The 25,316-nt window shown below is 38.0% G+C and overlaps 1 protein-coding gene and 1 pseudogene across 4 annotated transcripts in view; one reads left to right on the forward strand and one right to left on the reverse strand.

Annotated features, from left to right (window-relative positions):
- The window catches only part of LOC107505996 (charged multivesicular body protein 3), a 93,838-nt gene that overhangs the window by 38,056 nt on the left and 30,466 nt on the right, over positions 1 to 25,316 (reverse strand). The window contains exon 1 of one of the 4 annotated variants that reach the window (XM_036224105.1): positions 11,613 to 11,903. The exons of 1 other annotated variant lie outside the window; for it this stretch is intronic. In XM_036224105.1, the coding sequence (XP_036079998.1) occupies positions 11,613 to 11,888 (276 nt within the window). In that variant the 5' untranslated portion in view covers positions 11,889 to 11,903. Of the gene's footprint in view, positions 1 to 11,412; positions 11,904 to 25,316 lie in introns of those variants that run through there. 2 more of the 4 variants (XM_036224106.1, XM_036224107.1) reach the window with 2 other exon arrangements.
- LOC118605243 lies at positions 3,485 to 4,039 on the forward strand (annotated as a pseudogene).

Raw genomic sequence — 25,316 nt, forward strand, 5'->3', positions numbered from 1 at the left:
TTTGCAATGAGGATCCCCTGTGTATGCCCGCAGCCATGCCATCTAAGGGTCTTCTGCATTTGGTTCAGGCTTGGGACTCAAGAAACTCTCATAGCTGTGGCAAACTGCAAACAGGGCAACTGCCTCATTAGATGAATAGGTGCCCCCTGGACATGATCCAACCACCACACGCTGCAATACAAGCTACTGGATCCTCTTCTGCTTCCAGGCAAGAAACAATTAGCTGGCTCTGTATCCACATGAAGAGTGGTGGTAACAGGGCCCAAATTTACACATTCCACCAGCCCATCTAGAAAACCCTGGTAGACTATTACCAAAAACATGTGGATAGGCTACCAAGGAGATCAAAGACATCCTCATCCATTATGACCAGACCCTGCTGACCCTCTTCACTGCAAATCCAAAAAGACCCTGGTGACAGAGATCACTACCAGAAATCCTACCAATAAGCCCATCATAAGAATCAGGGTTCGCCTTAATAATAAACAATAGTTATGAGATTTATGGTTAAAAATAATAATAAAATAAATAGAAGTGATGTTGTTGAATCCTTTAGCCTTAATTCATGGATATATGAACTGAATGGCATTAAAAAATCCATATCATTAAGAGAAAATGTAACTGAGTTCCAGTCAAGATAGCGTGGTAAGTAAACACTGTGCTTTGCTGCCTCCCATGCCCACATTAAAAGTACAGCTAAAATGGAGAACAATCGGAAGCCCAGATGAACTGACTCCTATAACTAAGGATGTTAAGAGGCCACAGCAAGACGTGTAGGAGGGGTGGAGAAGCAAAATAGCTGGCCCCACACCCGCATGTTGCGGTTGAGCATTGGGAGGGATATCTTGGCCACAGAGGTCCCCTTTGAGGAACGAAAGCCCTAGCCCCACATCTAGACTCCACAGGTTCCTGTGCTGAGAAGTGAAATCCCCACAAAATCTGGCAGTAAAAATCAGCGGGGATTATGACTATCCAGGTGAAGGCAGAAGGCTCCTGGAAACCCAGATGTCCCCTTGAAGAGTGCACGCACAGACTCACTCACTTGCAGGCACTCACCCTGGGCTCCAGTGGAGAAACAGCAGCTTAATACACAGACTGAGTTGTGTGACTTTAGGGCAAGGGCTGGAGGGCCAGCTGTCATTAACCCTGTTGAGACCTCCTTCCATGCAACTTGATGGAAACTCTATATCTTGCTTGTGTTGAGCCCTCCCACTACATGGCCAAATGTGAATCTGCACTGGTCTGGTGAAATCCACTTGCTCCACCGCGGTGACTCCCTGGGACCAGCCCACCCAGCTGGCGAATTACCAGAGGTATATTCCAAGCCGGGGAACCAACTCCACCAAGCCCTCTTGGCAGAAGGCTCTTTTAGCAGCAATCAACGGGCCTATGCTCCCGCACCACCAGAGGCAATTCAGGTGGTGGGAAACCAGTCCCAGCCCTAGCTATAGTATTTCTTGACCAAATCTCAGAAGTTTGCTGCCTGAGGCAGACAGCAGCTACCCTCACTCAGTGTGATCTGACTTTTGCTAATAGCCACAGGCTCAACACTGGCATCAAATCTAAATCTGCTCTAACGTAAGGAACACTACTTCCTGAGACCTCGCCTCACTCAACTCAAGTATCGCCTAAGACTTGCTCAGCTGCTGAGGGTAATAGGCAGCCAGCCAGCAGACTCGGGCCTTGGAGTGCCCTAGATTCTTTGCTAAGCTGACCCAGGCCTAGTACTGGTGGTGGCTGGACTCAGTTTGCCAAGCGGCCTCTCCCATGTGCTTCCAGGTCTGGCACAGGCAGCAAGCAACCACAGATAACTTTGTAGCTCCTACCAGGTACAAGGCAGTCACAGGCTGCAGCTGACCTTGGATTGCATAGAAGCCCCTCCCAAAGGGCCCCAGAACCAACACACCTGGCGGCTGGCATCATTTTGCCAAGCGGCCTCTCCTATGTGCCTCCAGGTCTGGCACAGGCAGCAAGCAACCACAGATAACTTTGTAGCTCCTACCAGGTACAAGGCAGTCACAGGCTGCAGCTGACCTTGGGTTGCATAGAAGCCCCTCCCAAAGGGCCCCAGAACCAACACACCTGGTGGCTGGCATCAGACCACAACAGAGCAACACCTAATTAGCCCCACGAGTGGCACACCCAAAGGGTGGTCTCGGCAAGCATATGAGCCCTCAGGGGATAAATTCCTAGGAACATACAATCTCCCACAACTGAGTGAAGAAGAAAACAAAATCTGAACCAAGCAATAACTACTAACAAATTCAAATCCATAATCAAAAAACTCCCCACGAACTATAAAGTCCTGGATTGGATAGATTCACAGGTGAATTTTACCAAACATGCATTTCTATATTTGGTTTTATATGACAAGTATTGAGAAAACTGATTCAAAGAAATGAAAAACTATCTTATTACATCTCTGTACTATTACAGCTATTTAACGGTTTGCCTTTTTAGTTTATTCATTGCTTAAATGAATCCAGGAGCTTGAAAGAAAAGTCACTAACAAATGGTTGTTTCAAAGTTTATCATTACAGTATTTAACTGCTTATATTCCTTAATGGGTGAATATTCAATAGAAGATATTAGATTGTTGTGAGAAACGCCTGCAGTCCTGGCGGGATGCCTGGTGCTTGGAGCAACAAGGTCATCAGAAGCAGATGTGGACTTGCACACAAGGACACATTGCAGGGAGGGCGCACACAGCTGACCTATTCTGGGACTTCTTGCTTGAGGGACGAGGACAGGAAAAAGATACCTGAGAAGAAATAGCTGAAAACACGGTCGTGGCCTTGAGGCTGAATCTGGGAATTGGCTGTAGTTTGTAATTGCTAGCCTGATAGTAACTAATGATGATTTGCAAAGCCAGCTTTGTGAAAGAGAATAAAAAGCTGAAGAGACAGGGGTCGGGGATGCTAGCATTGCCATTCCTTGCCTTCCTCCTCTCCCTTATCCATGTTAGTTAAAAGCGTTTCCAGACTCAGACTCTTCTTCCTAACCTTCTCCGCAACATAAATGACAAAGATAAAATGACCTTTGTAAAAATGCACTAGTTGCATTGTTTGCAGTAGCAAAAGTCTGGAAATTACCAAAATGTATATCAATAGGAGATTAGTTAAGTATATTAGAGAATTTCCACAAACAAACAGTATATTCTAACTAAAGAGAAAAGGGCAATACAGTGAGGACTACCAAAGGAATTAATTCTCAAAATATAACTGAAAATAGCTAGGTAATGAACATATATAGTATGACATTACATATGTTAGAACAAGGGAAGGAGAGGAAGAGGAGAATGGAGTGAGGGAAGGAGTAGAGAAAGGGAGGAAGAAAAGGAGGTAGAAGAAGGGAGAGAGAGAGAAATTTATCTGTGAGGAGTAAGGAGTAATTGGGATTGAGCCCCAACTGAGCAGAACTCTTCTGATCTCCTGGGCCTCCCCACCTGAAGAAATGAGTGGAGATTGGCTCTAAGTAAAACATAATGTATGCATCCAACTTGCCCTTTGCCCTGACCAACAATGAGTTATACCAGATAGTCTCCAAGTATGGCAAAGTTATAAAGGTTACTATAATGAAGGTTACTTTCTTTATGGATAAAGACTATGCAACCAAACTGTATCAGGGCAAAAAAACAACACAGTCATTTGGTAGAGTGAGAAAAGCAAGCATCGCTTTGGCAATGGAAGAGCAGCCGAGTTCATCTGAACATGAAACCACTTTGATAAATCTAAGTGGGGAAAGTGGACATTTAAGTTATGCCTGTCCTAAAAATATGCTTAGAGAACATGAACCTCCAAAGAAGAAAGAACAAAAGAAAATTTCTGAACCAGAATAAACTGAAGGAGAAGAAAATGAAGACAAAGGAGAAGATCCTGCTCTTGAAAACCTCAGGAAGGCCGTATCTTCCCAGCAAGCCAAAACTGAAAAACAAAAACAAAAGGGAAACCCAGTTCAGGGGGTCGTAAACATTAGATGTTTCAAAATGCCTAAGGATAAGGAAAATCACATGTTTCAGTGCCAAGGAAGAACTTGCTGATTAAAATTATACATATTTAAAATTAAAAAAAAAAATCTTGGAGTACCAAGTTTGGTTGGGACTAAAGATTACTTTTAGAAAATGAGCATTAAAAGACTTAATATCAAATAATTTTTTACTATAAAATAGTTCATTGGGAATTGAAAAGACGTTTTAAAGTATTATGTACCAATCTTGCTTTATCAGAATAAAAATCAAGATTTGCTAATAATCATTAACCTTGAAAACAGTTTATTGGAATAAAAGAGAAAACTCAATACTATCATAGTAATTGCTATTGTCTGTCATCCCAAGAAAAAAGATCTTAAAAAGATTTGAGAGTTCATTATAAAAGTTTATTCATGCATGACTGGTTTACATGAAAACTTTACAAATAAACTTCATCTTTAAAACAAAAACTTCATAAAGACTGAGGAAAAGTTGAATGATTGTTATTAAATGTTAATAAAATTTTCAAGAGAATTTTGGTTTTAAATATGGGTGTTTTGCTGTTATTCTCTGGGCATTTGAGATCTTGAGCCTCAGCATACGTTGTCAGTTTGGTTCAAATAATCTGTTATAAAAATTCAAAATCAAATTACCATAAGACCCAACAATTCTACTCCTAGGTATATACCTAAAAGAATTGAAAATAGGTACTCAAACAAATAACTTGTACATGAATGTTCATAGCAGCATTATTCACAATAGCCAAATGATTGAAACAACTCAAACGTTCATCACTGGATAAATGGACAAATGAATTGTGATATATGCATACTATGCAATAGCCTTTGGCTATAAAAAAGAAGAGTTATTAGCGACATTATGGATGAACCTTGAAAACATTTATACTAAATGAAAGAAGCCAGACATAAAAGGCCATATATTGTATAATTCCATTTATAAGAAATATCTAGAATAGGAAAGCAGATTAGTAGTTGCCAGGTGCTGGGGGGAGAAGAGAATGAGCTATAACTGCTTAGAGGATACGGGGTTTTATTTTGGAGTGATAAAATGTTTTGGAAGTAGAGAGAGGTGGTAGCTACACAATGTCACGAATATACCAAATGCTACTGAATTGTTCAGGGTAAAATGGTACATATTATGTTAAGTGAGTTTCACATCAATAAAAAGAAAGAAGTAAAGAAAGAAAAAAGGAAAGGAAGGAGAGAGAGGTGGCTATATTAAGAAAAAGCGGACTTCACAACAAGGAAACTTGTAAGAGCTAAAGAGGAACATTATATAATCATACACGATTCAATAAAAAGACATAACAATTCTTAATGTGCACGTACCTAATAACAAAGCATCAAAATACATGAAGCAAAAAATGACAGAACTGAAAGGGCTGGGAAATGAACAAACTCACTATTATAGCTGAAGATGTCAACACCTCTCTTTAGGTAATTGACAGAACAGGTAGAAAATCAGTAAGGACAGGACACACTTAAACAGTATTGTCAATCAACTAGATCTAATCAACATTTATAGAATATTCTGTCCAATAACAGAATACATATACTTCTCAAGCTTGCACAGAACACTCCTCAAGACAGACCACTTTCTGGGCCATAACACACACCCTAATCAATGTATAACAGAAATCATACAAAATATGTTCTGAAATCATCATGATAAAATTATGCTAGAAATCAGTATCAAAAAGCCGGAAAATCCCCAAATACCTTAAGATTAAACAACACACCTCTCAATAACACATGGGTCAAGTCTCATGAGAAATTTAAAAACATTTTAAATTAAAGTTAAAAAATACGACTTCTCAAAATGTTTAGGGTGCAGCAAAAGCATTGCTTAGAAGGAAATTCATTTATAGCATTAGAAGATCTAAAATCAATAATCTAAGATTCTGCCTTAAGAAACTAAAGAGCAATTTAAGCCAAAAGCAAGCAGAAATAAAAATTAGAGAAATCAATGAAATTGAAAACAGCAAAATAATAGAGAAAATCAATGAAGCCTAAATCTAGCTCTTTCAAAAGGTGAATAAAATTGAGAAGCCTGTAGCCAGCATAACCAAGAAAAAAAGAAGATAAAATTACTGCTATCAAAAACGCAAGGGGGGTCAATCACTATTAATCCCAAAGAGTAAAAATAAAGGAATACTCTGAAACCTATGCTCACAAATTTGGTAATTTAGACAAAATGCACCAGTTACTGGAAAGACTATTAAAATTCACACAAGGAGAAACAGCTTATTTGAATAGGCCTATACTAAAGCAACGGAGTCAGTAATTAAAGAAAGTACCAGGCCCAGATGGTTTTGCTGATGATTTCTACCAAATGTTAAGGGTGGAAAATTTTCAAATGGCCAACTTCTGCTTCCATTGTTTAATGTTAAACAGGGTGTAGTTCTAGGAGATATTCTGTGCAAAGATATGCTAATGTAAGGGTGTAGTTATCCTGTGTTAAGATATGTTAATGACCAGCCTCTGCTTCTGTAAACCTGCTTGCTTGCTAGAGGGGGTTTTGGGGCTTTTTAAGCTATTCCTTCTAGAGGTTCGGGGCTGATTCTCTAGTGGGGAGAGTCAGTCGCCGGCAGGCTAATAAAGGCTCATCATAATTAATCTCAATTGGCTCCGTGGGTTTTAAATTTGATTGCACCACAACACCAAACATTTAAGAAATAAAAATTCTCTACAAAACCTTTGAGAAAATATGAGAGAATACTTCTTAACTCATTTTATGAGGCCAGAATTATTCTAATACTAAATAGACAGTAAAAGGAAAAAAAAAAAACTAAAGAGCAATATCTTTAATGAACACAGATGCAAAAATCCTAAACAAAAGGTTACCAAATTGAATTAACAACTATCGCGAATAATCAATGACAAAAATCTTCTGACCTAATAAACAAATATAGCAAGGTCTAAGGATAGAAGGTTAATATACAAAAGTTAACCACTTCCCAAAATAACTAATAAACAACTGGAATCTGAAATTTAAAAGAGCATTTACAATAGCACCAAACAAAAAATAAGCATGCAGGTATAAATCTAACAATATGTATAGGGTTAAACTGATTCCGATTCTAAAGTTTACATGGAAAGGCAAATAACCTAGAATAGCCATCATAATAGTGAAGAAAATGCTGGAGGTTTCCCCACTGTGTCCAACTTCAAAACCTAATGTAAAGCTACAGTATTCAAGATGGAGTAGTATGGCCAAAGAACAGACACATAGATCAATGGATCAAAAAAGAGAGCCTAGAAATAGACCCACACACATATATTCAACTGATTATATAACAAATATATTTTTTTCACAATTAACTGAAGGAAAGTGGTTGTTTTTAAATCGTCTAAATTTAAATCTTCAGGAAAATACTAATTAAATTCAATCTCTATTAACAGCTTAAAATGATAAATTTTACTTTATGTTTATACTTGGTGAAGTATTTATATAATTATAAGCACTGAGGCATGAACTGTAGCAACTTAATAACTGTAAAGGTGGCACTGGATGACAGACCAATTTCACATGAACAAGAGAAAATATTTCTTTCCCCAAATGTTAGCAGAGTCCCAAACTAGCTATACTTCAAATGTGTAAGCATTTTCTCTCACCATCTCTACTTCTGGTTCATCAAGCCAATATTTGATGAACACTTTATTCTTATTGAGTTGAATACTATATTGGCCCAGTAGACAATAAAGAAACACATGACCCTTGCTCTCAAGATGCTTACAATGTTGCTGAGGAGACAAAGTAGAAAAGAAAAATATGTTCCCAGGATAACCCACTCTCTAATGTCTTCCCTGATTTCCTGAACTGTTTAAAACTGAGCTCTTGGCTTCTTCCTCTCTACCATCACCATCCCATCAAATCTGCTCTTCTCTGGAATTCTCTCAATCTCAGTTCACAGTATCATCACTCAGGTTTGACTGGGGATGAGGTTAAATAGAAACCAAATAATCATCTTTGCATTCTCACCCCACATCCAGTAGATGAGCAAATTCAGACTATATATCCTAAATACTTCTAACTCATCCTCTCTATCGCCACTTCAATTCTTATAGATTTGCATCATCGCTCACCTGGGCCACTCACTGGCCTCCATACCCAAGTCCCTTCCCTTTAATTCTTGCTTCAAACCCCTTTTCTCAATGTTCCCCATCTTTAGTAGGCATGACGAACAGGCCTTCGCTAATCTGCCCCCTATCTGCCTCTCCAATTTTACATATTACTACTGCCACCACTCCTCCTGTATGCCATTTAGATGTAACAGTATTTCTTCTTCCAACCACTCTGAACTTTTCTCTGGTTCCTCCAACCTATGTTGCACAATTTTACACCTCCCATATGCAGTCTACTTGGCTTGGAATGCCTCCCTTTTCCTAATGCTATGTCAATCCATCTATCTGGCTAATGCCTCTTGTGACAAGACCCAGATACCCTCCCTGACCAGAGCCCCTTCCCCGCTCTAAAGAGTTAATCACTCCCGCCACTGTGACATCACAGATGTTGTACATACTTATATTATTGCTGTTATTCACCCTAAAATATAAGTATTTGTTCACATGTCTGTCTCCCCCAGTAAACCTGGTATTCTTTGAAGTTGCCATCCAGTGTCTTATTTTGTAAACCTGGTGTCAGACCCAATGCACACCAAAATATCTCAATAAACATTTGTTTTATGAATATTTCCTTCTCATTTTCTTCTCTTTTCTGATAGCAACCCCCTCCTCCCACCCCCGCCCACCATGAGCCATGACCCAGTCTAAGCTATAAGTTAGTCAGAGTGGAGGGCCAAATCATTCTTGATTACTAGAATTCTGATACCATGGAAAGTGCCTACTCCACCCAAGGGCTATATCAGTGAAGTCCCTAAGTAAGAATTGCACGACTTTCCAAGAGAACCTCAAGTTCAAGAGAAGAATCTCTTTCCAGCAGAATCTCATGTCCTAGTTTTCAAATGGATTGTAAGGCTCCCTCATCCTCAGTAGGCCCAATCTACTCTTAACTTGGACACTTTAAGATAGAACAAATTTTACCACTAAGATGTCATCAAAGTGTTTGAGATGCATGAGAGCAAAGACTTGAGTCTATAAAGCTTCTTATATAGCTAATGTTTCCCTGGAGTATCTCTGAAATACTGCCCATTTTAGGAATCCTTGACTTTAAGCCTTAATCTTATTCTAATACTCATTTATCACTCAATATTTACTTAGCACCTACTCTGTGCTGCATAATATAACAAAGCTTTGGGAACACGACCCACAATACAGCTTACTGGCCTGACCTGATATGTTACCTGACTTATGGTCTAAATGACAATTATGATGCTATGGCATGGCTGCACCCGGCTGGTTCATCCTGTGCTGGAACCAGGACGCACATGCCCTCATCTTCCAACCCCCAGGAGTGGAAAGCATACGATATATTTACCCTAACTCAAGAGTTGCCGAGCTGAGACTATAGAATTCAGTCAATTTTCTCCTTTCTCTAATTTTTTCTTTTCTCTCTGCCAACATTAGCACATTTTTTGCTTTTACTTATTTTATAAAGCTGAAGATTAAATTTTTCTCCTCCTTCTCAGGAAAAAAAAAAAAAGCTAACTAAAAATAAAACACCAGACACTGTCTCTTATTTATTTATGGCTCTCAATACATTATCTGTGTGTCAGTAGCTTTAAAGAGAAAAAAGTATTTCTCATCCCTGCTTTATTGTCACTTTCTGGAATTAAAAACTCAATGCTAAATAATTGCAGCAGGTAACAAAACACTTTCCTTGGTCATAATCAAAAGGTATAGCGAGCCTGGTAGAAGCTGAACCTAAAGCAAACACAGACACTCTTATGACAAACCTGAACAGTATGTAATCAGAACTGAACGGGAAGCTTGGAGTACTGTGAAGGGGAACTTGAAAATCTCGGGCAGGGTATCTCCAGCACCAGTTAAAATAATCTGATAGACACTAAAAATCCCACTAAATAGTCAAGAACCAATTCACAGGAAAGAGGCGTATGGAAAACATGATAGTGGAGGGCCAAATCAAACTGATCATTCTGTCTGCAGGTGATAACTACAACCTCTGAATTCCTCTAACTATATATGTTGTACCCAATCCAGACTTGTTCTTGAAAAGCTTATCTTACTTGCTAGATTATAAGTTCCTTGTCTGTCTAGTTCATCTTTATAATATCCCTCTGGCAGTATATTTAAAAATACAATCTCATGCATCAACCTTGCGATTTTCTGGTGTTAATTTACTTTCCCAGGTAGGTTACCTCGCTGGAACAATATACTGACATCATGTTCTTAGCAATTATGTTTATAATTTTAAAAGTCTTAAATGTTCATATGTAATACATATACTAGAGATCAATTTAAATAGTATTGAGACCGTTTTCCGAGACTCTTATTTCATTTTATGAAAGGCAAAGCTAAGGCGAAACACTGGTAATAATCTTTCACTAACACCAAAAATACATTTCTACAATAACAAGCATCTTAGAATACTTACATGCCACAAAATGTGCATTTATGTTATACTCTACACTTGCAAAGTAATGTCACACAGTCATTAAGTGCCAATTTTTATTTTACCAGGGAGTAAAACTAAGTAAATTGCCTGAGAAAACTAATATTTACTGAATACCTACTGTTCTAGGACCCATGATTAACAAATACAATCAAAATTAATACACATTATATGCCAGCAACTTCATGATGCATGACACTGATTTCAAAATATGCCTGCTAGAGCTGAATAGGTGAGATTACTTATTAAAGGATTTTAGGGTTCTTGTCAGATTTCAAATTACGATTCATCATCAGGTCTTGGGTAGAGCCTATATTTTCTTACAAGCTCCCAGGTGATACTGATGCTATTGGTCTGAACTTGGATGCAAAGTTATCAAATTTATAAAGCATTAACCCTAACTAGCACTACTAGCTAAAACTACATTTTTTCATGTTCAGTGACTCTGAAGTGCTATTATTATCATTCCTTGACAGACAAGACTAAGGCTGAGAGACACGAACTTTCCCTAGATCACAAGGCTGATTTGTGGGGAACCAGGATTCAAACTTAGGTAGACTGACTCTGCAGATCACTCCTAACCACTACACATTATCTCAGTTAACAAGATCAGAATTCGAAGCCAGGTTTTCTTTGATATCACTCTTTCGAATCAGGTCCTGCTACGACTAATGTGAGTCTGGGATCAACATAACGCCGTAGAGCGGAGGAAAGAGGAAACAGAGCCTCCTTTTCAATACAACAGGATGGGTGAAGAAAGGATGGCAGATGTCTGGGTCTTACCACACCTAGACCGGGAACTACACTCTGGGCAGGCGCAGGTCGGCCAGCAGTTCACAGGCGACGTTAGGGGGCGGGGCCTACGCCAGGGACAGGTTACGGGTGGGACGTACCAATACGCAGAGGGAAGGGGTTTCCAGGGCCAGGACCACGTCGCCGCCTACACGCCCGGTGCCAAGGCTGAGGAACTCTTATTCCATCCTTCGGCTACCCTGGGAGGGTGAGGTACCGGGGCTCTCTTTTGCCACAGCAGTCTCTTCCTCCGGCCCCTCGGTCGAGTGGGAGGCCCCGGAAATGGCGGCCGAGCGCCTACCTGACCCGTCAGGGGGGAAGTGTCCAGTCGCTTCACCAACTCCAGGACGCCCCACGCAAATCCACCCGCTCCTTTGCTGCCGCCATAGCCCTTACCAGTTCTTTGGGCGGCTTCTCCTGGGTTTTCCCAAACAGCCCCATGGCTTACTGAACTCGTCTTGCCCCTTCCGGCTTTCCGTTGCCCGCGCCCAGGCAGGTCACGGGCAGCCGCCTGGGCGGAGCCGGTGAAAGGAAGGGAGTGCGGACGCCCAGAAGCGGCAGTTACAGTGTTACGCATGCGCAAACCGGGGTCGGGCGGAATTTTGTCAGAAAGATTACGCAATTGCGTATATTCTGGGAGGAGATTTGTAGAGGGAGGTGGTGAGTGTGTGTGTTTGTATGTTAGAAGTGATTCACTGGTAGATTGGAATTTATTGACTACACCTGGTGATTACAGCTGCCCCTCATACTGATGAGGTACATTTACGACTTTGGAACAGCACCGCACACGGGCAAATACCAGACCTACTCCTCCCCCTCTGTTGTCACCACCATCGCCTAGTCAGTAAAACCTAAACATCATTTCTTTCCCTCTTTTACCAGGATTTAATAATTGTAGCCTTTCGAATGTTTAAACTCCAGCCATCGGCTTTCCATCCCAAGCGTCAGCTTTTATTCAGGCCATCCCTATTTCCAACGTGGACGTTTCCTACCTGGCATTTGTACGTGGGTGTGATCCAACACTCCACATGGACCATGACCTTAATTAGAGTCTCAGAAGACTCTGTGACTAAATACACTAGGCACATTTTAGCAGGGCAATCTCTGCTGTTATTACCTCACCTTATGATGGTGAAGAGACCACACGTGTAGCCCCTCAAACCCATGCTCCTATATCTGATGGAAATGTAAAATGGTGCAACCACTTTGAAAACATTTGGGCAATTTCTTAAAATGCTAAACATACACCTAGCATATGCCATTCCACTGCTAGCTATTTACCCAATAGGAGAAAAAGTACATGTCCTTATGAAGACTTGTTCATGAATGTTCATAGCATCTGTATTTGTAATAGCCAATAACTGGAAGTAATCCAAATGTCCACCAACAGGTAAATGGATAAGCCAATTGTGATAGATTCATACAATAGACTACTACTCAGCAATTCAAAAGACAAAGCTATTGATACATGCAATGATGTGGATGAATCTCAATGCTGAGTGAAGCGAAAAAAAAGAGTACATATTGTATGACTTCATTTATATAGTATTCTGTAAAATGCAAACTAATCTACAGTGTCAGAAAGTAGATCAGTTGTTGCTAGGGGACAGGAGTTGGTTCGGAAAGGAAGGAGGGATTACAAAGAGGCAAAAGGAAGCTCCTGGGAGTGATGGAAATTATTCTGATTGTGGTGATGCTTTCACAGATGTATACAATGTCAAAACAAACTGGACACTAAATAAAGTTTATGTCAATCATACTTAGTTTTTAAAAAGAGCAGTACATGTTCATTGTAAAAAATAACCCCTCTTTCTCACTTCCTCAGGAGAAAAGGTCTCACAGGACTCACATCAATTAGTTGGTATCAATATTATAATGATTATAGTCATTGTAACTCCTTTAAGACCTTTTTCTTTGGAGAATATACCGTTATGTTCTTAATATATTTAATTGGGATCATATTATAAATATTGTTCTGCAAATCTTTTTAAGGAATTTTACATAGATTTTCACTGATGTTACTATATATAGCTAAGAAATTCCATAGTAGGAATGTACTAAAGTTTATTTAACAATTTCCCTATTGGCTGGCATTAGCAGTTTCTAATTTTTCCCTATTAAATAATAAATATAGTTTACATTCTGAAAGTACTACCACTGCCCTCCATACAGGCTGCATAGTTTGGAATTACCATGAATGTATGAGAGTACCCTTCCCTAAGTTCTTGCTAGCAACAAATATTACCAATCTTTTACATTTTTGCCACTCTGACAGTATAAAATACTGTTTTTAATTTTCATGTATGTGATTATTAGTCTAAATGAGTTTTGTGTATTTGTTGGTTATTAGAATTTCTTCTGTGAATTGCCTTTTCATATCCTTTGCTCACTTTCCAATAAATTCCTTCCTCCCTTCTCTTTTCCTTCTTTCCTTCCTTCCTCCCTCCTTCCCTCTGTCCCTCTCTTTCTTTTAATGAGAGGGAGCTCTTTGAAAATAAGAGATGTGTGGAAATTTTTTAAAGGCTTCTTCACCATATCCCTCTTTTTTTTATTTTGAGAATGAACTATAAGGCACAGTAATTTTTCAGGTAGGAAGACACTGGACTTCCAATTAGTCAGTGATACTTATTGATTGTCTGCCACATGTCAGGCATTGTACAGGGTCTAGGGAAACTATACTGAACAAAAAAAGAACCTCATACGATCTGGTAAGGAGAGCTGTGATAAATAAAAACAATGGTGATAAACAAAATTTAATTACTATAAATGTACAAAACTCTGACTATAAGAACATGCTGATCAGTGACTCTTTCCTGAATAGGCAGTAAATAAGCTGAGACCAAAAGAATGAGGTAGTAGTGAGATGAAGAATATCCAGTGCAAAAGAAAGAGCATGTGCAAAAGAGCACATAAGGGTTTTGGGCCACAGATATTTCAGTCCTTAAAGCTGCACTTGTTCTAAGAGGCTAAACAGAGTGTTGAGGAAGGTTTGATTGGCATGTGGCATTTCACAGAGCCCATAGCTTGTGACAGAGCTCTATAAACACATCAATGTAGTTGCTCCTCAGCAACCAGATGGGCACTACATCTTCCACACATTTTGGGGGCTCCACTTTCAGAACAACATATACTGTCTATTCATGTCCTAATATTGTCTTGGCATTGGACAAAGCTGCAGCTCTGGCAGTAGAGTTTCCTTCCTACATAGACCACAGGAAGCTAGCACCACATCTTCCCACCTGCTAAGACTCACATCTGAGGGGGTGGGAAGAACTAAATGAGCAGGCATTCTAGCTCTTTGCTCCTGCCAAGAACAGCAAGTGTTTAACAGGATCACACTCCCCTGCCATATGTTCATGTAGGTATTTATTCACTCACATTTTCAAAGGCTTTATGTGCATTCTCCTGATCTCTGAAAAATATAAATATATGCATATCCTTGATTTGAGAGGTACTGCAATACCTGATGCTTTAAATCTTTCCCTGATTTTAAAATGAAAAATAGAAAAGAATGTTTTTCCTCTACTCTCCAGTTGATCCTTGTTCATTTCAGTAAGATTTCTAATCTCAGGGAAGCTTCCTGGCTCACAACTATTCCCCATTCATCAGGTGAATTGTTAAATGAAATGCTTAGGGCAAGAAAATTGCAACCCAATTCTTGGCAGGAATTTTCACCTAATAAGACCAAAAAGATGCACTGCGTTTTATACAACAGATAGATTCTTAAAATGTTAGATATAAAGTGACCTTTGGAAAATTGAATTCCCTCCCATAACTTATATAATAATTTTGGAGTGGATTTATCTTCATTTCTGACTAACATTCAGGTTCCATGGGCTCCTAACCACAGTTATGACTTGAAATCAGGCAAAGAAAGACCTTGAGTTATCTCTTGCCCATTTCCAACCTTCCTTCATGAACCTTACAGTGACCCTCATATTAGTTTCCTAGGTTGCTATAACAAAGAATGGCAAACCAAGTGGTTTAAAGGAACAGGAATTTATTCTCTCATAGTCTTGGAGGCTAGAAGTCCAAAATAAGGTGTCAGAAGGGCTATACTCCCTCTGAGACTCTGGGTAGAATCCTTCCTGGCCTTTTCCTAGCTTCTGGTGGTGGCCGTCAATCACTGACATTCCTCAGCTTGCTGCTGCGCCACATCATTCTCTGCTTCGGTCGGTCATTAAGTGGTGGTGTATTAGTCAGCTTAGGCTACCATAACAAAATATTGTAGACTAGGTGACTTAAACCACAGTAATTTAATTTCTCACAATTCTGGAGGCTGAAAGTTTGAGATCAGAGTGCCAGCATGATCAGGTTGTGGTGAGATCTCTCTTCCTGGGTTGGTCATCTTCACTTTGTCCTCATATGGTAGAGAGGGAGTGCTTGGTGTCTCTTCCTCTTATAAGGTCACTAATCCCATCATGAGGTCCCCACCTTCATGACCTCATCTAAACCTAATTACCTCCCAAGGGCCTTGTCTCCAAATACCATCATATTGGGGGTAGGGCTTCAAAACATGAATATTGGGAGAACACAATTCATTGACAGCAATGTTCTCTACTCTGTTTCTCTCCTTCTTATAAGCACACCAGTAATAATAAAGTCCCACCCTAAATCCAGTGTGACCTCATCTTAACTAATTACATTTGCAATGACCCTGTTTCCAAATAAAGTCACCTTCTAAAGATACTGGGATTAGGACTTCAGCATAACTTTTGAAGGGCTACAATTTCAACCCATTACAACCCTCAAATGTACACATGGGTGCCCCATTTTAGAGAAGAAAGGAGGTGAAGGAAGGCTGGTTATGAACCCTTAGAAAATAAACAAACCTCTATCTTCCTTTAGTGTCTCCAAAGTAGGAACGAGTTCCAGTTGGGAGGGGGAAGTAGATATCCGAGGACTGACTCTAGCTTGGAGAATGTACCTTCCCTGGGAAATCATGGTAATCACTGTAGCCACTGCACATTGCCCTCCAGAGCACTATTTCTACCACTAAAGCTCCTCTCTTGGGGGAATCTACACACTTTCCCTTATTTCCCAACAGCACAGCAGACACAAAGCCTGAACTTTAAAAAGGTCTGACTGGAATATTTAAGCAATACTTTACTAAAGTCTCCAAAAACCACATCAGAATTAGAACAGCATGCAACTTACACATTCAACACTGTGGTAGACTGGATAATCGGAAAAACCCACTGCTAACACACAGGGGGGTCTTCATAAAACAATCAGAACTATTTTATGTGCATGGTTGATTTCTCATAAAAAGTAAGAGCAATCAGTAATCCAATAACAGAAACCTTATTTCTATACTTAAAAAAATATGATATAGCTTATACAAAGTAAAGTGCACAAATTTTAAGTATAAAATTTGATAAAATTTTTACATGTGTATGTATATATCTGTAAAATTACTACCTAAATCAATATTTAAAAGATTTCCAAAATCTTAGCTCCAACACACCTATATTCTGATTTCTATATTCATAGATTAGTTTCATCTGTTCTTGAACTTCATGTAAAGAAAATCAAATAGTATGCCTGGTTTTAATTATTGGGCAGAGGAAAAGGAGGCAAATATTTTGGCTGGGCAAAATGGTGAAGCAAAATAGACACCCCTGAAGCTGCGAGCCTTGAAATCCGTGTCACCATCAGTAAAAGGACAGGCTAAGAAAGAAATCTATCTGCTGGCAAAAAGAGCCAAGAAGAAAATGTTTGTCTCAAGCTGCAGATCTGGTGGGGGAAAAAAAAAATGTAGAAAGCTTCATTAAGAAACCATAATTATAAGGCTGCCCTCAAGTGGGTTTAAACTTCTACTATTTCCATGGTGTTGGAAATCCCAAGCCTTGATATTAATTGAAAATGTTTCTAGCTTGATAACACCATGGAGGGTAACTTACAAGTAATGTAAGCTCTTTTGAAAGGAATGTACCCCAAATACAGTCATTCCTACAGATTAAGAGATAAAACTACCAAATACAAAAGGAAACAAACATTTGTGGCCAAGAGTAAATTTTGAAAGAATCATAATTACACTTCGAAGCACTTCAGATATTAAAATTCTCAAATGTGGAATAAAAATAAGCTATGCCTAAAATGTTCCCAGAAATAAAAAGAGGGGCTTTAAAGGAATAAGAAAGAGACCATTAAAAAAAATGACCAGGTAAACTTGAAAACGAATTAAAGAATTGAAAAATACAATTATTTAGTCGCTAAATAAACCTCAATAAATAAATTTAGCTGCAGAGTACAAATAATTGAAGAAAGTAAAGTGAATAGGTAGATAGATATAAATTATCCAAAATGCCTTGGAAAGAAACTAAGAGTAAGAAAGAAGATGAGACAGGGATATAAGAATGTGGATAGCCATTATATATTTAATTGAAGTTCCAGAAATATTAAAATGAGAAAATGCAAGAGAAAAGATTTTGAAAGGATAACAGCTGATAATTTCCCCAAATTTATGAAAAATATAAATGTTAACTTTCAGGAAGTACATAAATCTTAGGCAAGATAAATAAAAACAACTATACATTATAGTGATAATGAATATCAAAGTCAGAGATGATCTTAAAAGTAGTCAGAAAGAAAAGATAGGTTACATACAAGAGAATAACAATTAGACTGAAAGCGCCCTTCTCAATAGCAAAAATGGAAGGTGAAAGAAAGAGTGCAGAGAAAGAAAAACACAACTATTCATCAAGAAGTCATAATGAATAATTAGTGAACTTGTGGTTAATCTAAGAAAAGTTGGAATGGGTCCACGGTGGTGTGTTGGGAGACACTGAGCTTGCTCCACTCCAAGAACACATTCAATGTGCACTGATATTTAGAGTAATTCCTCCTGAGAGGCAACTGTGAGCCAACTGAACAGCTTCTGCACAACAAGCAAGAGAGAGACTGCATGCAGAAGGTTGGGGAACTACAAAAGCTCTCTAGGAGTTGAGGAAACAACCCAGGACCAGAGGAACTCGTGAGCACAATTGTTTAGTTTTCCCCTGCACTGTGGATGGTGGGCAGGAGCTCCATCCAGGTTCTCTGGCCAACCTGCAGGGTGCAATAGCACATCCTCAGCCACCCCTCCTGGGGTTAGATTTAGCAGAAACACCAGGACCCCATAGGATGCATACAAGGAGCCCCTTAACCCAGAGATTGATCCAATGAGTAGTACCACAGGGTACTGCTTCGCACACCCATTGGGGTGTGCACACATGCAGGATACCCTTGCTTGGAAAGAGTGTGGAGCTAGCAGGGATACTCTGTCCAGAAAAAGTGCAGAGGGAGTGGGGAACTGCCACACAGGCACATAGGGCTACCTCACTGGAAGAAAGAGCGAAGCTAGCAAATTTTCGTGGTACCCACATGAATGGCTGCCCCCTGTGGAGTGAATGGGGCATTGCCATGTGTATGTACAGGCTGCCTTGCCTAGCAATGTTGCAGAACTAGCAGACTGCAACTGTGCATGCACACAAGACTGCTCTCCCCTACCCCCAGAGGAAGGGCAGAGCTAGTAGGGTGGTGAGATACAAGCACACAGAACAGCCCTGCCCAGACCCTAATCTGACAGCAGACAATTCAAACAATAGGGCATGTCAAGAGTGCACCTGAGCAGCCCTATTTACACCAGGAAGCCACACCTGGATTAGAAGGGCAAAGAAGTACAAACACACCAGGCTGCCCCATCTAGAACCTACTTTTTCAGCCCAGGTGACACACCAGGCACCACATGTGCTCACCCTGATTACAACCAGCCTGACAAAACTAGTCAACACACAGTCTACACAGAAATCACTTTTTCAAGACTGGGAGAGATAGCTATTCTATCCAACGTAGAAAAACAATCATAGAAAGTCAAACAAACTGGGGAGAAAGAAGAGTATGCCTAAAATGAAGGAATAAGAACTTCAGAGAAAATCCCCAATGAAACAGAAATAAATAATTTGCCTGATAAAAAACTTAAATAAATGGTCATAAGGATGCTCAATAAACTTGAGAGTAAAAAAAAATGAAGCCAGTACTTCAACAAAGAGATAGAAAATGTAATAAAGAACCAATCAGAGATGATGAATAGAACAACTGAAATAAAGAATACATTAGAAAGAATTGACAGTATATTAGTTAATACAGAAGAGATTAGCCTGGAAGACAGAAGAGTAGTAATCACCCAATCAGAACAGCAAAATGAAATAAAAAATTTTTACATGAAGATAGCATAAGAGATATCTGGGATAACGTCAAGTGCCCTAACATTGCATTATAGGGATCCTAGAAGGAGAAGAGAGAGAGAAAAGGGTAGAAAGAATATTTGAAGAAATATGACTGAAAACTCCTAATCTGGGGAATGAAACAGTCATCGAGGTCCAAGAAGCACAGGGTTTCAAACAAGATGAACCCAAAGAGACCCATACCAAGACGTACTGTAATTAAATTGGTCAAGTTAAGGATAAAGACATAATCTTAAAGGCAGCAAAAATAAAACAATTCACATATAAGGGACACTCCAAAAGGCTATCAGCTGATTTCTCAGAAGCAACTTAACAGGCTAGAAGGAAATGGTAGAAGATATTTAAATTGCTGAGAGAAAGGAATCTACAACCTAGAATACTATATCTGGCAAGGTTATCATTCAAAATTGAAGGACAGTTTCCCAGACAAGCAAAAACTAAAGGAACTCATAACCACTTAACAGGCCTTACCTTTAACAAAGGGGTTGTGTTTATGTACAAAAGACAAGACCATAACCAGAAATAAGGAAATAAAGGGAAAAAAAAGATCTCATGGTAAAGGCAAATACGCTATAATCACAGCAAATAAACTACTTAAAAAACTAATATGAAGCTTAAAAGACAATAGTAGCAAAATTAAATATAACTACAATAAATAATGTGGGTGTACACAAAACAAAAAGATATAAAATGATATCAAAAACAACAGAGTGAAGGGGGGAGTAAAAATGTAATGCTTTCAGAAATGTAATTGAACTTAAATGCTTATCAGCTTAAAATAGACTGCTATAGATATACATGGATATATATGAACCTCATGGAAACCATAAACCAAAAATATACAAAAATACACAAAAAATAAAGAAAGGAATTTAATCAAAACACTAAAGAAAACCAACAACTCAAAAATTAAGAGATCAAGAGAACAGAGAACAACAAAAACAACCAAAAAATGGCAATAAGAAAAAAATGGCAATAAGCACATACCTATCAATGGCTATTTTAAATGCAAACGGCTAAATGCTCCAATCAAAAGACGTAGGATTTTAAAAACATAACATCTCTATGCTGCTAACAAGAGACTCTAGATTGAAAAAACCACATAGACTGAAAGTGAAGGATGGAAAAAGATATTCTATGCAAACAGAAGTGAAAAGAAAGCTTGGGTAGCAATACTCATATCAGAAAAAATATACTTGATCTTAGCCAAAAGGCTAAGAAGCGATCATGTCAGAAAAAAATAGACCTTAAAACAAAGAATGTAAACAGAAACAAAGAATGACATTACATAATTTTAAAGGGGTCAATCCAAGAGAAGGCTATAAAAATTGTAAATATCTATGCACCCATCACAGGAGTACCCAAGTGTATAAAGCAATATTAATGGCCATAAAGACAGAAATTAACAGTAACGCTATAACAGTTGGGGACTTCAATACTCTACTAGATCAATGGCTAGATCATCCAGTCAGACAATTAATATGGAAATAATGGCCTTAAATGTCACATTCGACTGGTTTGACTTAATAGACATTAATAGGGCATTTCACCATATTTTTGTCAAGTGCATATGGAACATTTTCCAGGATAGATGACATAATAGTCCACAAAATATGCCTCAGTAAATTCAAGAAGGCTGAAATTATATCAAGTATATTTTCTGAGCACAATACCATGAAACTGGAAATCACCTACAGGAAGACAACTGGAAAAAACATAAATATGTGTAGATTAAATAACATGGTCCAAACAACAAATGGATCAAACAAAAAATAAAGAACTACCTTGAGAGAAATGAAAATAAAAACACAAACTGACAAAATTTATGGTATGCAGCAAAAACACTTATAAAAGGAAAGTTTATAGCTACATAGGCCTACCTCAAGAAGCAGAAAAAATCCCAAATAAACAATCTAAATTTACCCATAAAGGAACTAGAAAAAGAGGAACAACAACCACAAAAACAGCAACTACAACAACAAGGGAGGAAATCATAAAGACCAGAGAGGAAATATATGAAATAGAAAAAGAAAAACAATATAAAAGATCAGTTGAAACTAAGAGCTGGTTCTTTGAAAGGATAAGTAAAATTGACAAGCCTGTAGCAAGACTGATCAAGCAAAAAAGGAGAGGGAACACAAATAAAATCAGAAATGAGAGAGGAGAGATTGTAAACAACACCATGGAAATACAAAGAATCATTAAAGAATACTATGAACAATTATATGCCATAAACTTGGACAATCTAGAAGAAATGGATAAATCTCTAAAAACATACAACCTTCTAAGACTAAGCCAGGGAAAAACAGAATATGAATGGACCAATTACTAACAATGAAATTAAATCAGTAATCAAAAACCTCCCAACGAACAAATGACCTCACAGGTACAGTCTACTAAACACTTAAAGAATTAGTACCTATCCTTCTCAAACTATTCCAAAAAATAAAAAACTGAAAAATGCTTCCAAATTCATTCTATGAGGCCAGCATTACCCTGATATCAAAATGAGACAAAGATGTGTGTGTGTGTGTGTGTGTGTGTGTGAGTGATAGAGAGAGAAATTACTAGCCAATATTTCTGATAAGCATAGATGCTAATGTTTTCAAAAATACTAGCAAACCAAATTCAACAGTATGTTAAAAAGATTATACACCACGATCAAGTGGGATTTATATCAGGGATGCAAACACAGTTTAACATGCACGAAACAATGAATGTGATTAATCACAACAAAAACAAGGATACAAATCAAATAATTATCTCAATAGGTGCTGAAAAAACATTTGACAAAATTCCGACATCCATTTATGAAAAAAAAAAAAAAAAACCCTTTCAACTGTGGTTATAGAAGGAACCTACCTTAATTTGATAAAGACTATATATGACAAGTTCACAGCTAGTCATCATATTCAATGGTTAAAACTGAAAGCTTTTCCTCTAAAATCGGAGACAAAACAAGGGTGCCCACTCTCACCATTTTTATTCACTATAGTATTGGAGGTCCTAGCCACAGAAGTCAGACAAGCAAAAGAAATAAAAGACATCCAAAGTAAAACTGTCATTATTTGCAGATGAAATGAAAGATAGAAAACCTCAAAGAATTTACCAAACAAGTAATAGAATTAATAATAGAATTCAGTAAAATAGAAGGATACAAAACTATATACAAAAATCTGTCATGTTCCTATATACTGATAACAAACAGAAAGAAAAATTAAGAAAACAATCGTGTTTATAATTGTATCAAAAGAATGAAATATCTAGAAATAAATTTAAATAAGGAGTTAAAAGACCTGTACTCTGAAAGCTATTTAGAAATTGAGGAAAGAAATTAAAGAGGTCACAAATAAATGGAAGGATATACCATTCTCATGGATTGCAAGGATTAGTATTGGTGAAATGACCATACTACCTAAAGCAATCTACAGGGAGAGAGGGGAGGGCAAAATGGGTAAAGAGAGTCAAATATATGGTGTCGGAAGGAGATTAGGTTTTTGGTAGTGAGCGTGCTGTAGTGTATACTGATATCTAATTATAATGTTATTAACCAATGTTATCACAATTAGGAAAGAAGAAAAGGAAGGAAGGAAGGAAGGAAGGAAGGAAGGAAGGAAGGAAGGAAGGAGGGAGGGAGGGAGGGAGGGAGGGAGGGAGGGGATGGCTGGCGTTAGGCTGCTTCCGTCCTATTCGTCCGTCCTGCACTTCCTTCCGTCCGTTCCTTCTCTGCTTTCTTCTCCTCCTTCCTCTCCTCCTCACTCCCGCTCTCTCTCTCCTCCCTCCTCCTCTCCCTCCACCCCCCTCCCTCCCTCCCTCCCTCACTCCACCCCTCCCTCCCTCCCTCCCTCCTCCCCTCCTCCTTCCTTCCTTCCTTCCTTCTTCTTCCTTCCTTCTTCTGTCTTTCTTCTTTCTTTCTTTCTTCTTTCTTCTTTTTTCTTTCTTTCTTTCCTTCCCCTTCCTCCTTCCTTCCTCGTTAAATAAGAGATACCATATAATCCAGTAATGCCACTGTAGGTATATATAGTCAAAAGTGAAAATATATGTTCACACAAAAACTTGTACACAGATATTCATGGCAGCATTATTCATAACAGTTAAAAGATGGAAATAACCCAAGGTGGAAATAATCAGCTGATAAATGGATAAATAAAATGTAGTATATCTATATAGTGGCATATTATTCAGTCAAAAAATAGAATAAAGCGCTGATTCATGCTACAAAATGGATAAAAAATTGAAAACACTATGCAAAGTGAAATAAAACAGATCCAAAGGATATTTATTGTATACATCCACTTATATGAAATGTATAGAATAGCCAAATCTATATATAGAGAAAATAGATTAGCGATTTCCAGGGAATGAGAGGAAGAAAGAATGGGATGTGATTGCTAATAGGTATGGGCTTTCTTTTTGGGGTGATGAAAATGTTCTGGAATTAAATAGTGGTAATGGTTGGACAACCCTGTTAATATATTAAAAATCACTGAATTATATCTTTTAAATAATAAATCATATAATATGTGAATTATGTTTCAATAAAGCTGTTTAAAAAATACTATATATCAAAATGAAATTCTAAAACTGATCAAGAAACTCACAGGGAGACAAAAAGAAAAACAGAGGACAAACAGAAAATAAAATATGTAGGCCTAATATATCAATAATTACCATTAAATTGCAACAATTAAAAAAAGACTGAATGGATTAAAAACATGCCAACTATATGTTGTCTACAATAAACTCACTTCAAATAAAATGATGTAGGCAGGATGAAAGTAAAAGGATGGAAAAAGATATATCTTGCAAACGTTAATCCAAGGAAAGCAGGAATGGCTATGGTAGAATTCAGAGCAAAGAAATTCACCAGAAACAAACAAGTACACTTCATCATGATAAAAGTGTCAATCTACCAAGAAGATACAGCAATCTAAATGTGTATACACCAACCATAGAACTGCAAATATTGTGAAGTAAAAATTGATAAAACTGAAATGAATATGTAGACAAATCCATAATATAGACTTTGACACCCCTTTCTCAACAACTAACAAAACCAACAAGAATATAGAAGAACACCATCAACCAACAGTGTTTAATTGACATTTATAAAATACTCCATCCAATAACAGATACATATTCTTTTCAAGTGCCTGCTGAGCATATATCAAGATAGACATATCGTGGGCCCCATAAAACAAACCTGAAGAAATTTAAAAGAATTGAAATCATTCCAAAAATGTCCTCTAGCTACAATGGAATCAAAGTAGAAATTAAGAACAGAAAAATCATCAAAAAGTTTGAAACTAAACAACACACTTCTAAAGAATTGATGGTCAAAGAGGAAGCCTCAGGGGAAATAAAAACTATGTTGAACTGAATGAAAATGAAAATATAACATATCAATGTTTGTGGAACACAACAAACTCAGAATTCAGAGGGAAATTGATAGCATAAAATGTATACATTAGAAAAAAAGGAAGTGTTTCAGATTAGTAATCTAAGTTTACACCTTGAGAACATAAAAAAAAAAGAGCAAAATAAACTCAAAGCAAGCAGAAGGAGATAATAAAGATAAAAGCAGAAATCAATAAAATTGAAAACAGAAATAGAGAAAATTAAAGAAGCAAAAAGCTGGTTCTGTGAAAATCCAGATAAAAATTACAGACTTCTAGAAAAACTGACAAAGAATAAAAGAGCACACAAATAACCAGTAACAGGAATAAAACAGAAATTACTACAGACCTTACAGACACCAAAGAGATAATAAGGGCCGA

The sequence above is a fragment of the Rousettus aegyptiacus genome, unplaced genomic scaffold (genome assembly GCF_014176215.1).
Source record: "Rousettus aegyptiacus isolate mRouAeg1 unplaced genomic scaffold, mRouAeg1.p scaffold_m13_p_7, whole genome shotgun sequence".
Taxonomy (NCBI): Eukaryota; Metazoa; Chordata; class Mammalia; order Chiroptera; family Pteropodidae; genus Rousettus; species Rousettus aegyptiacus.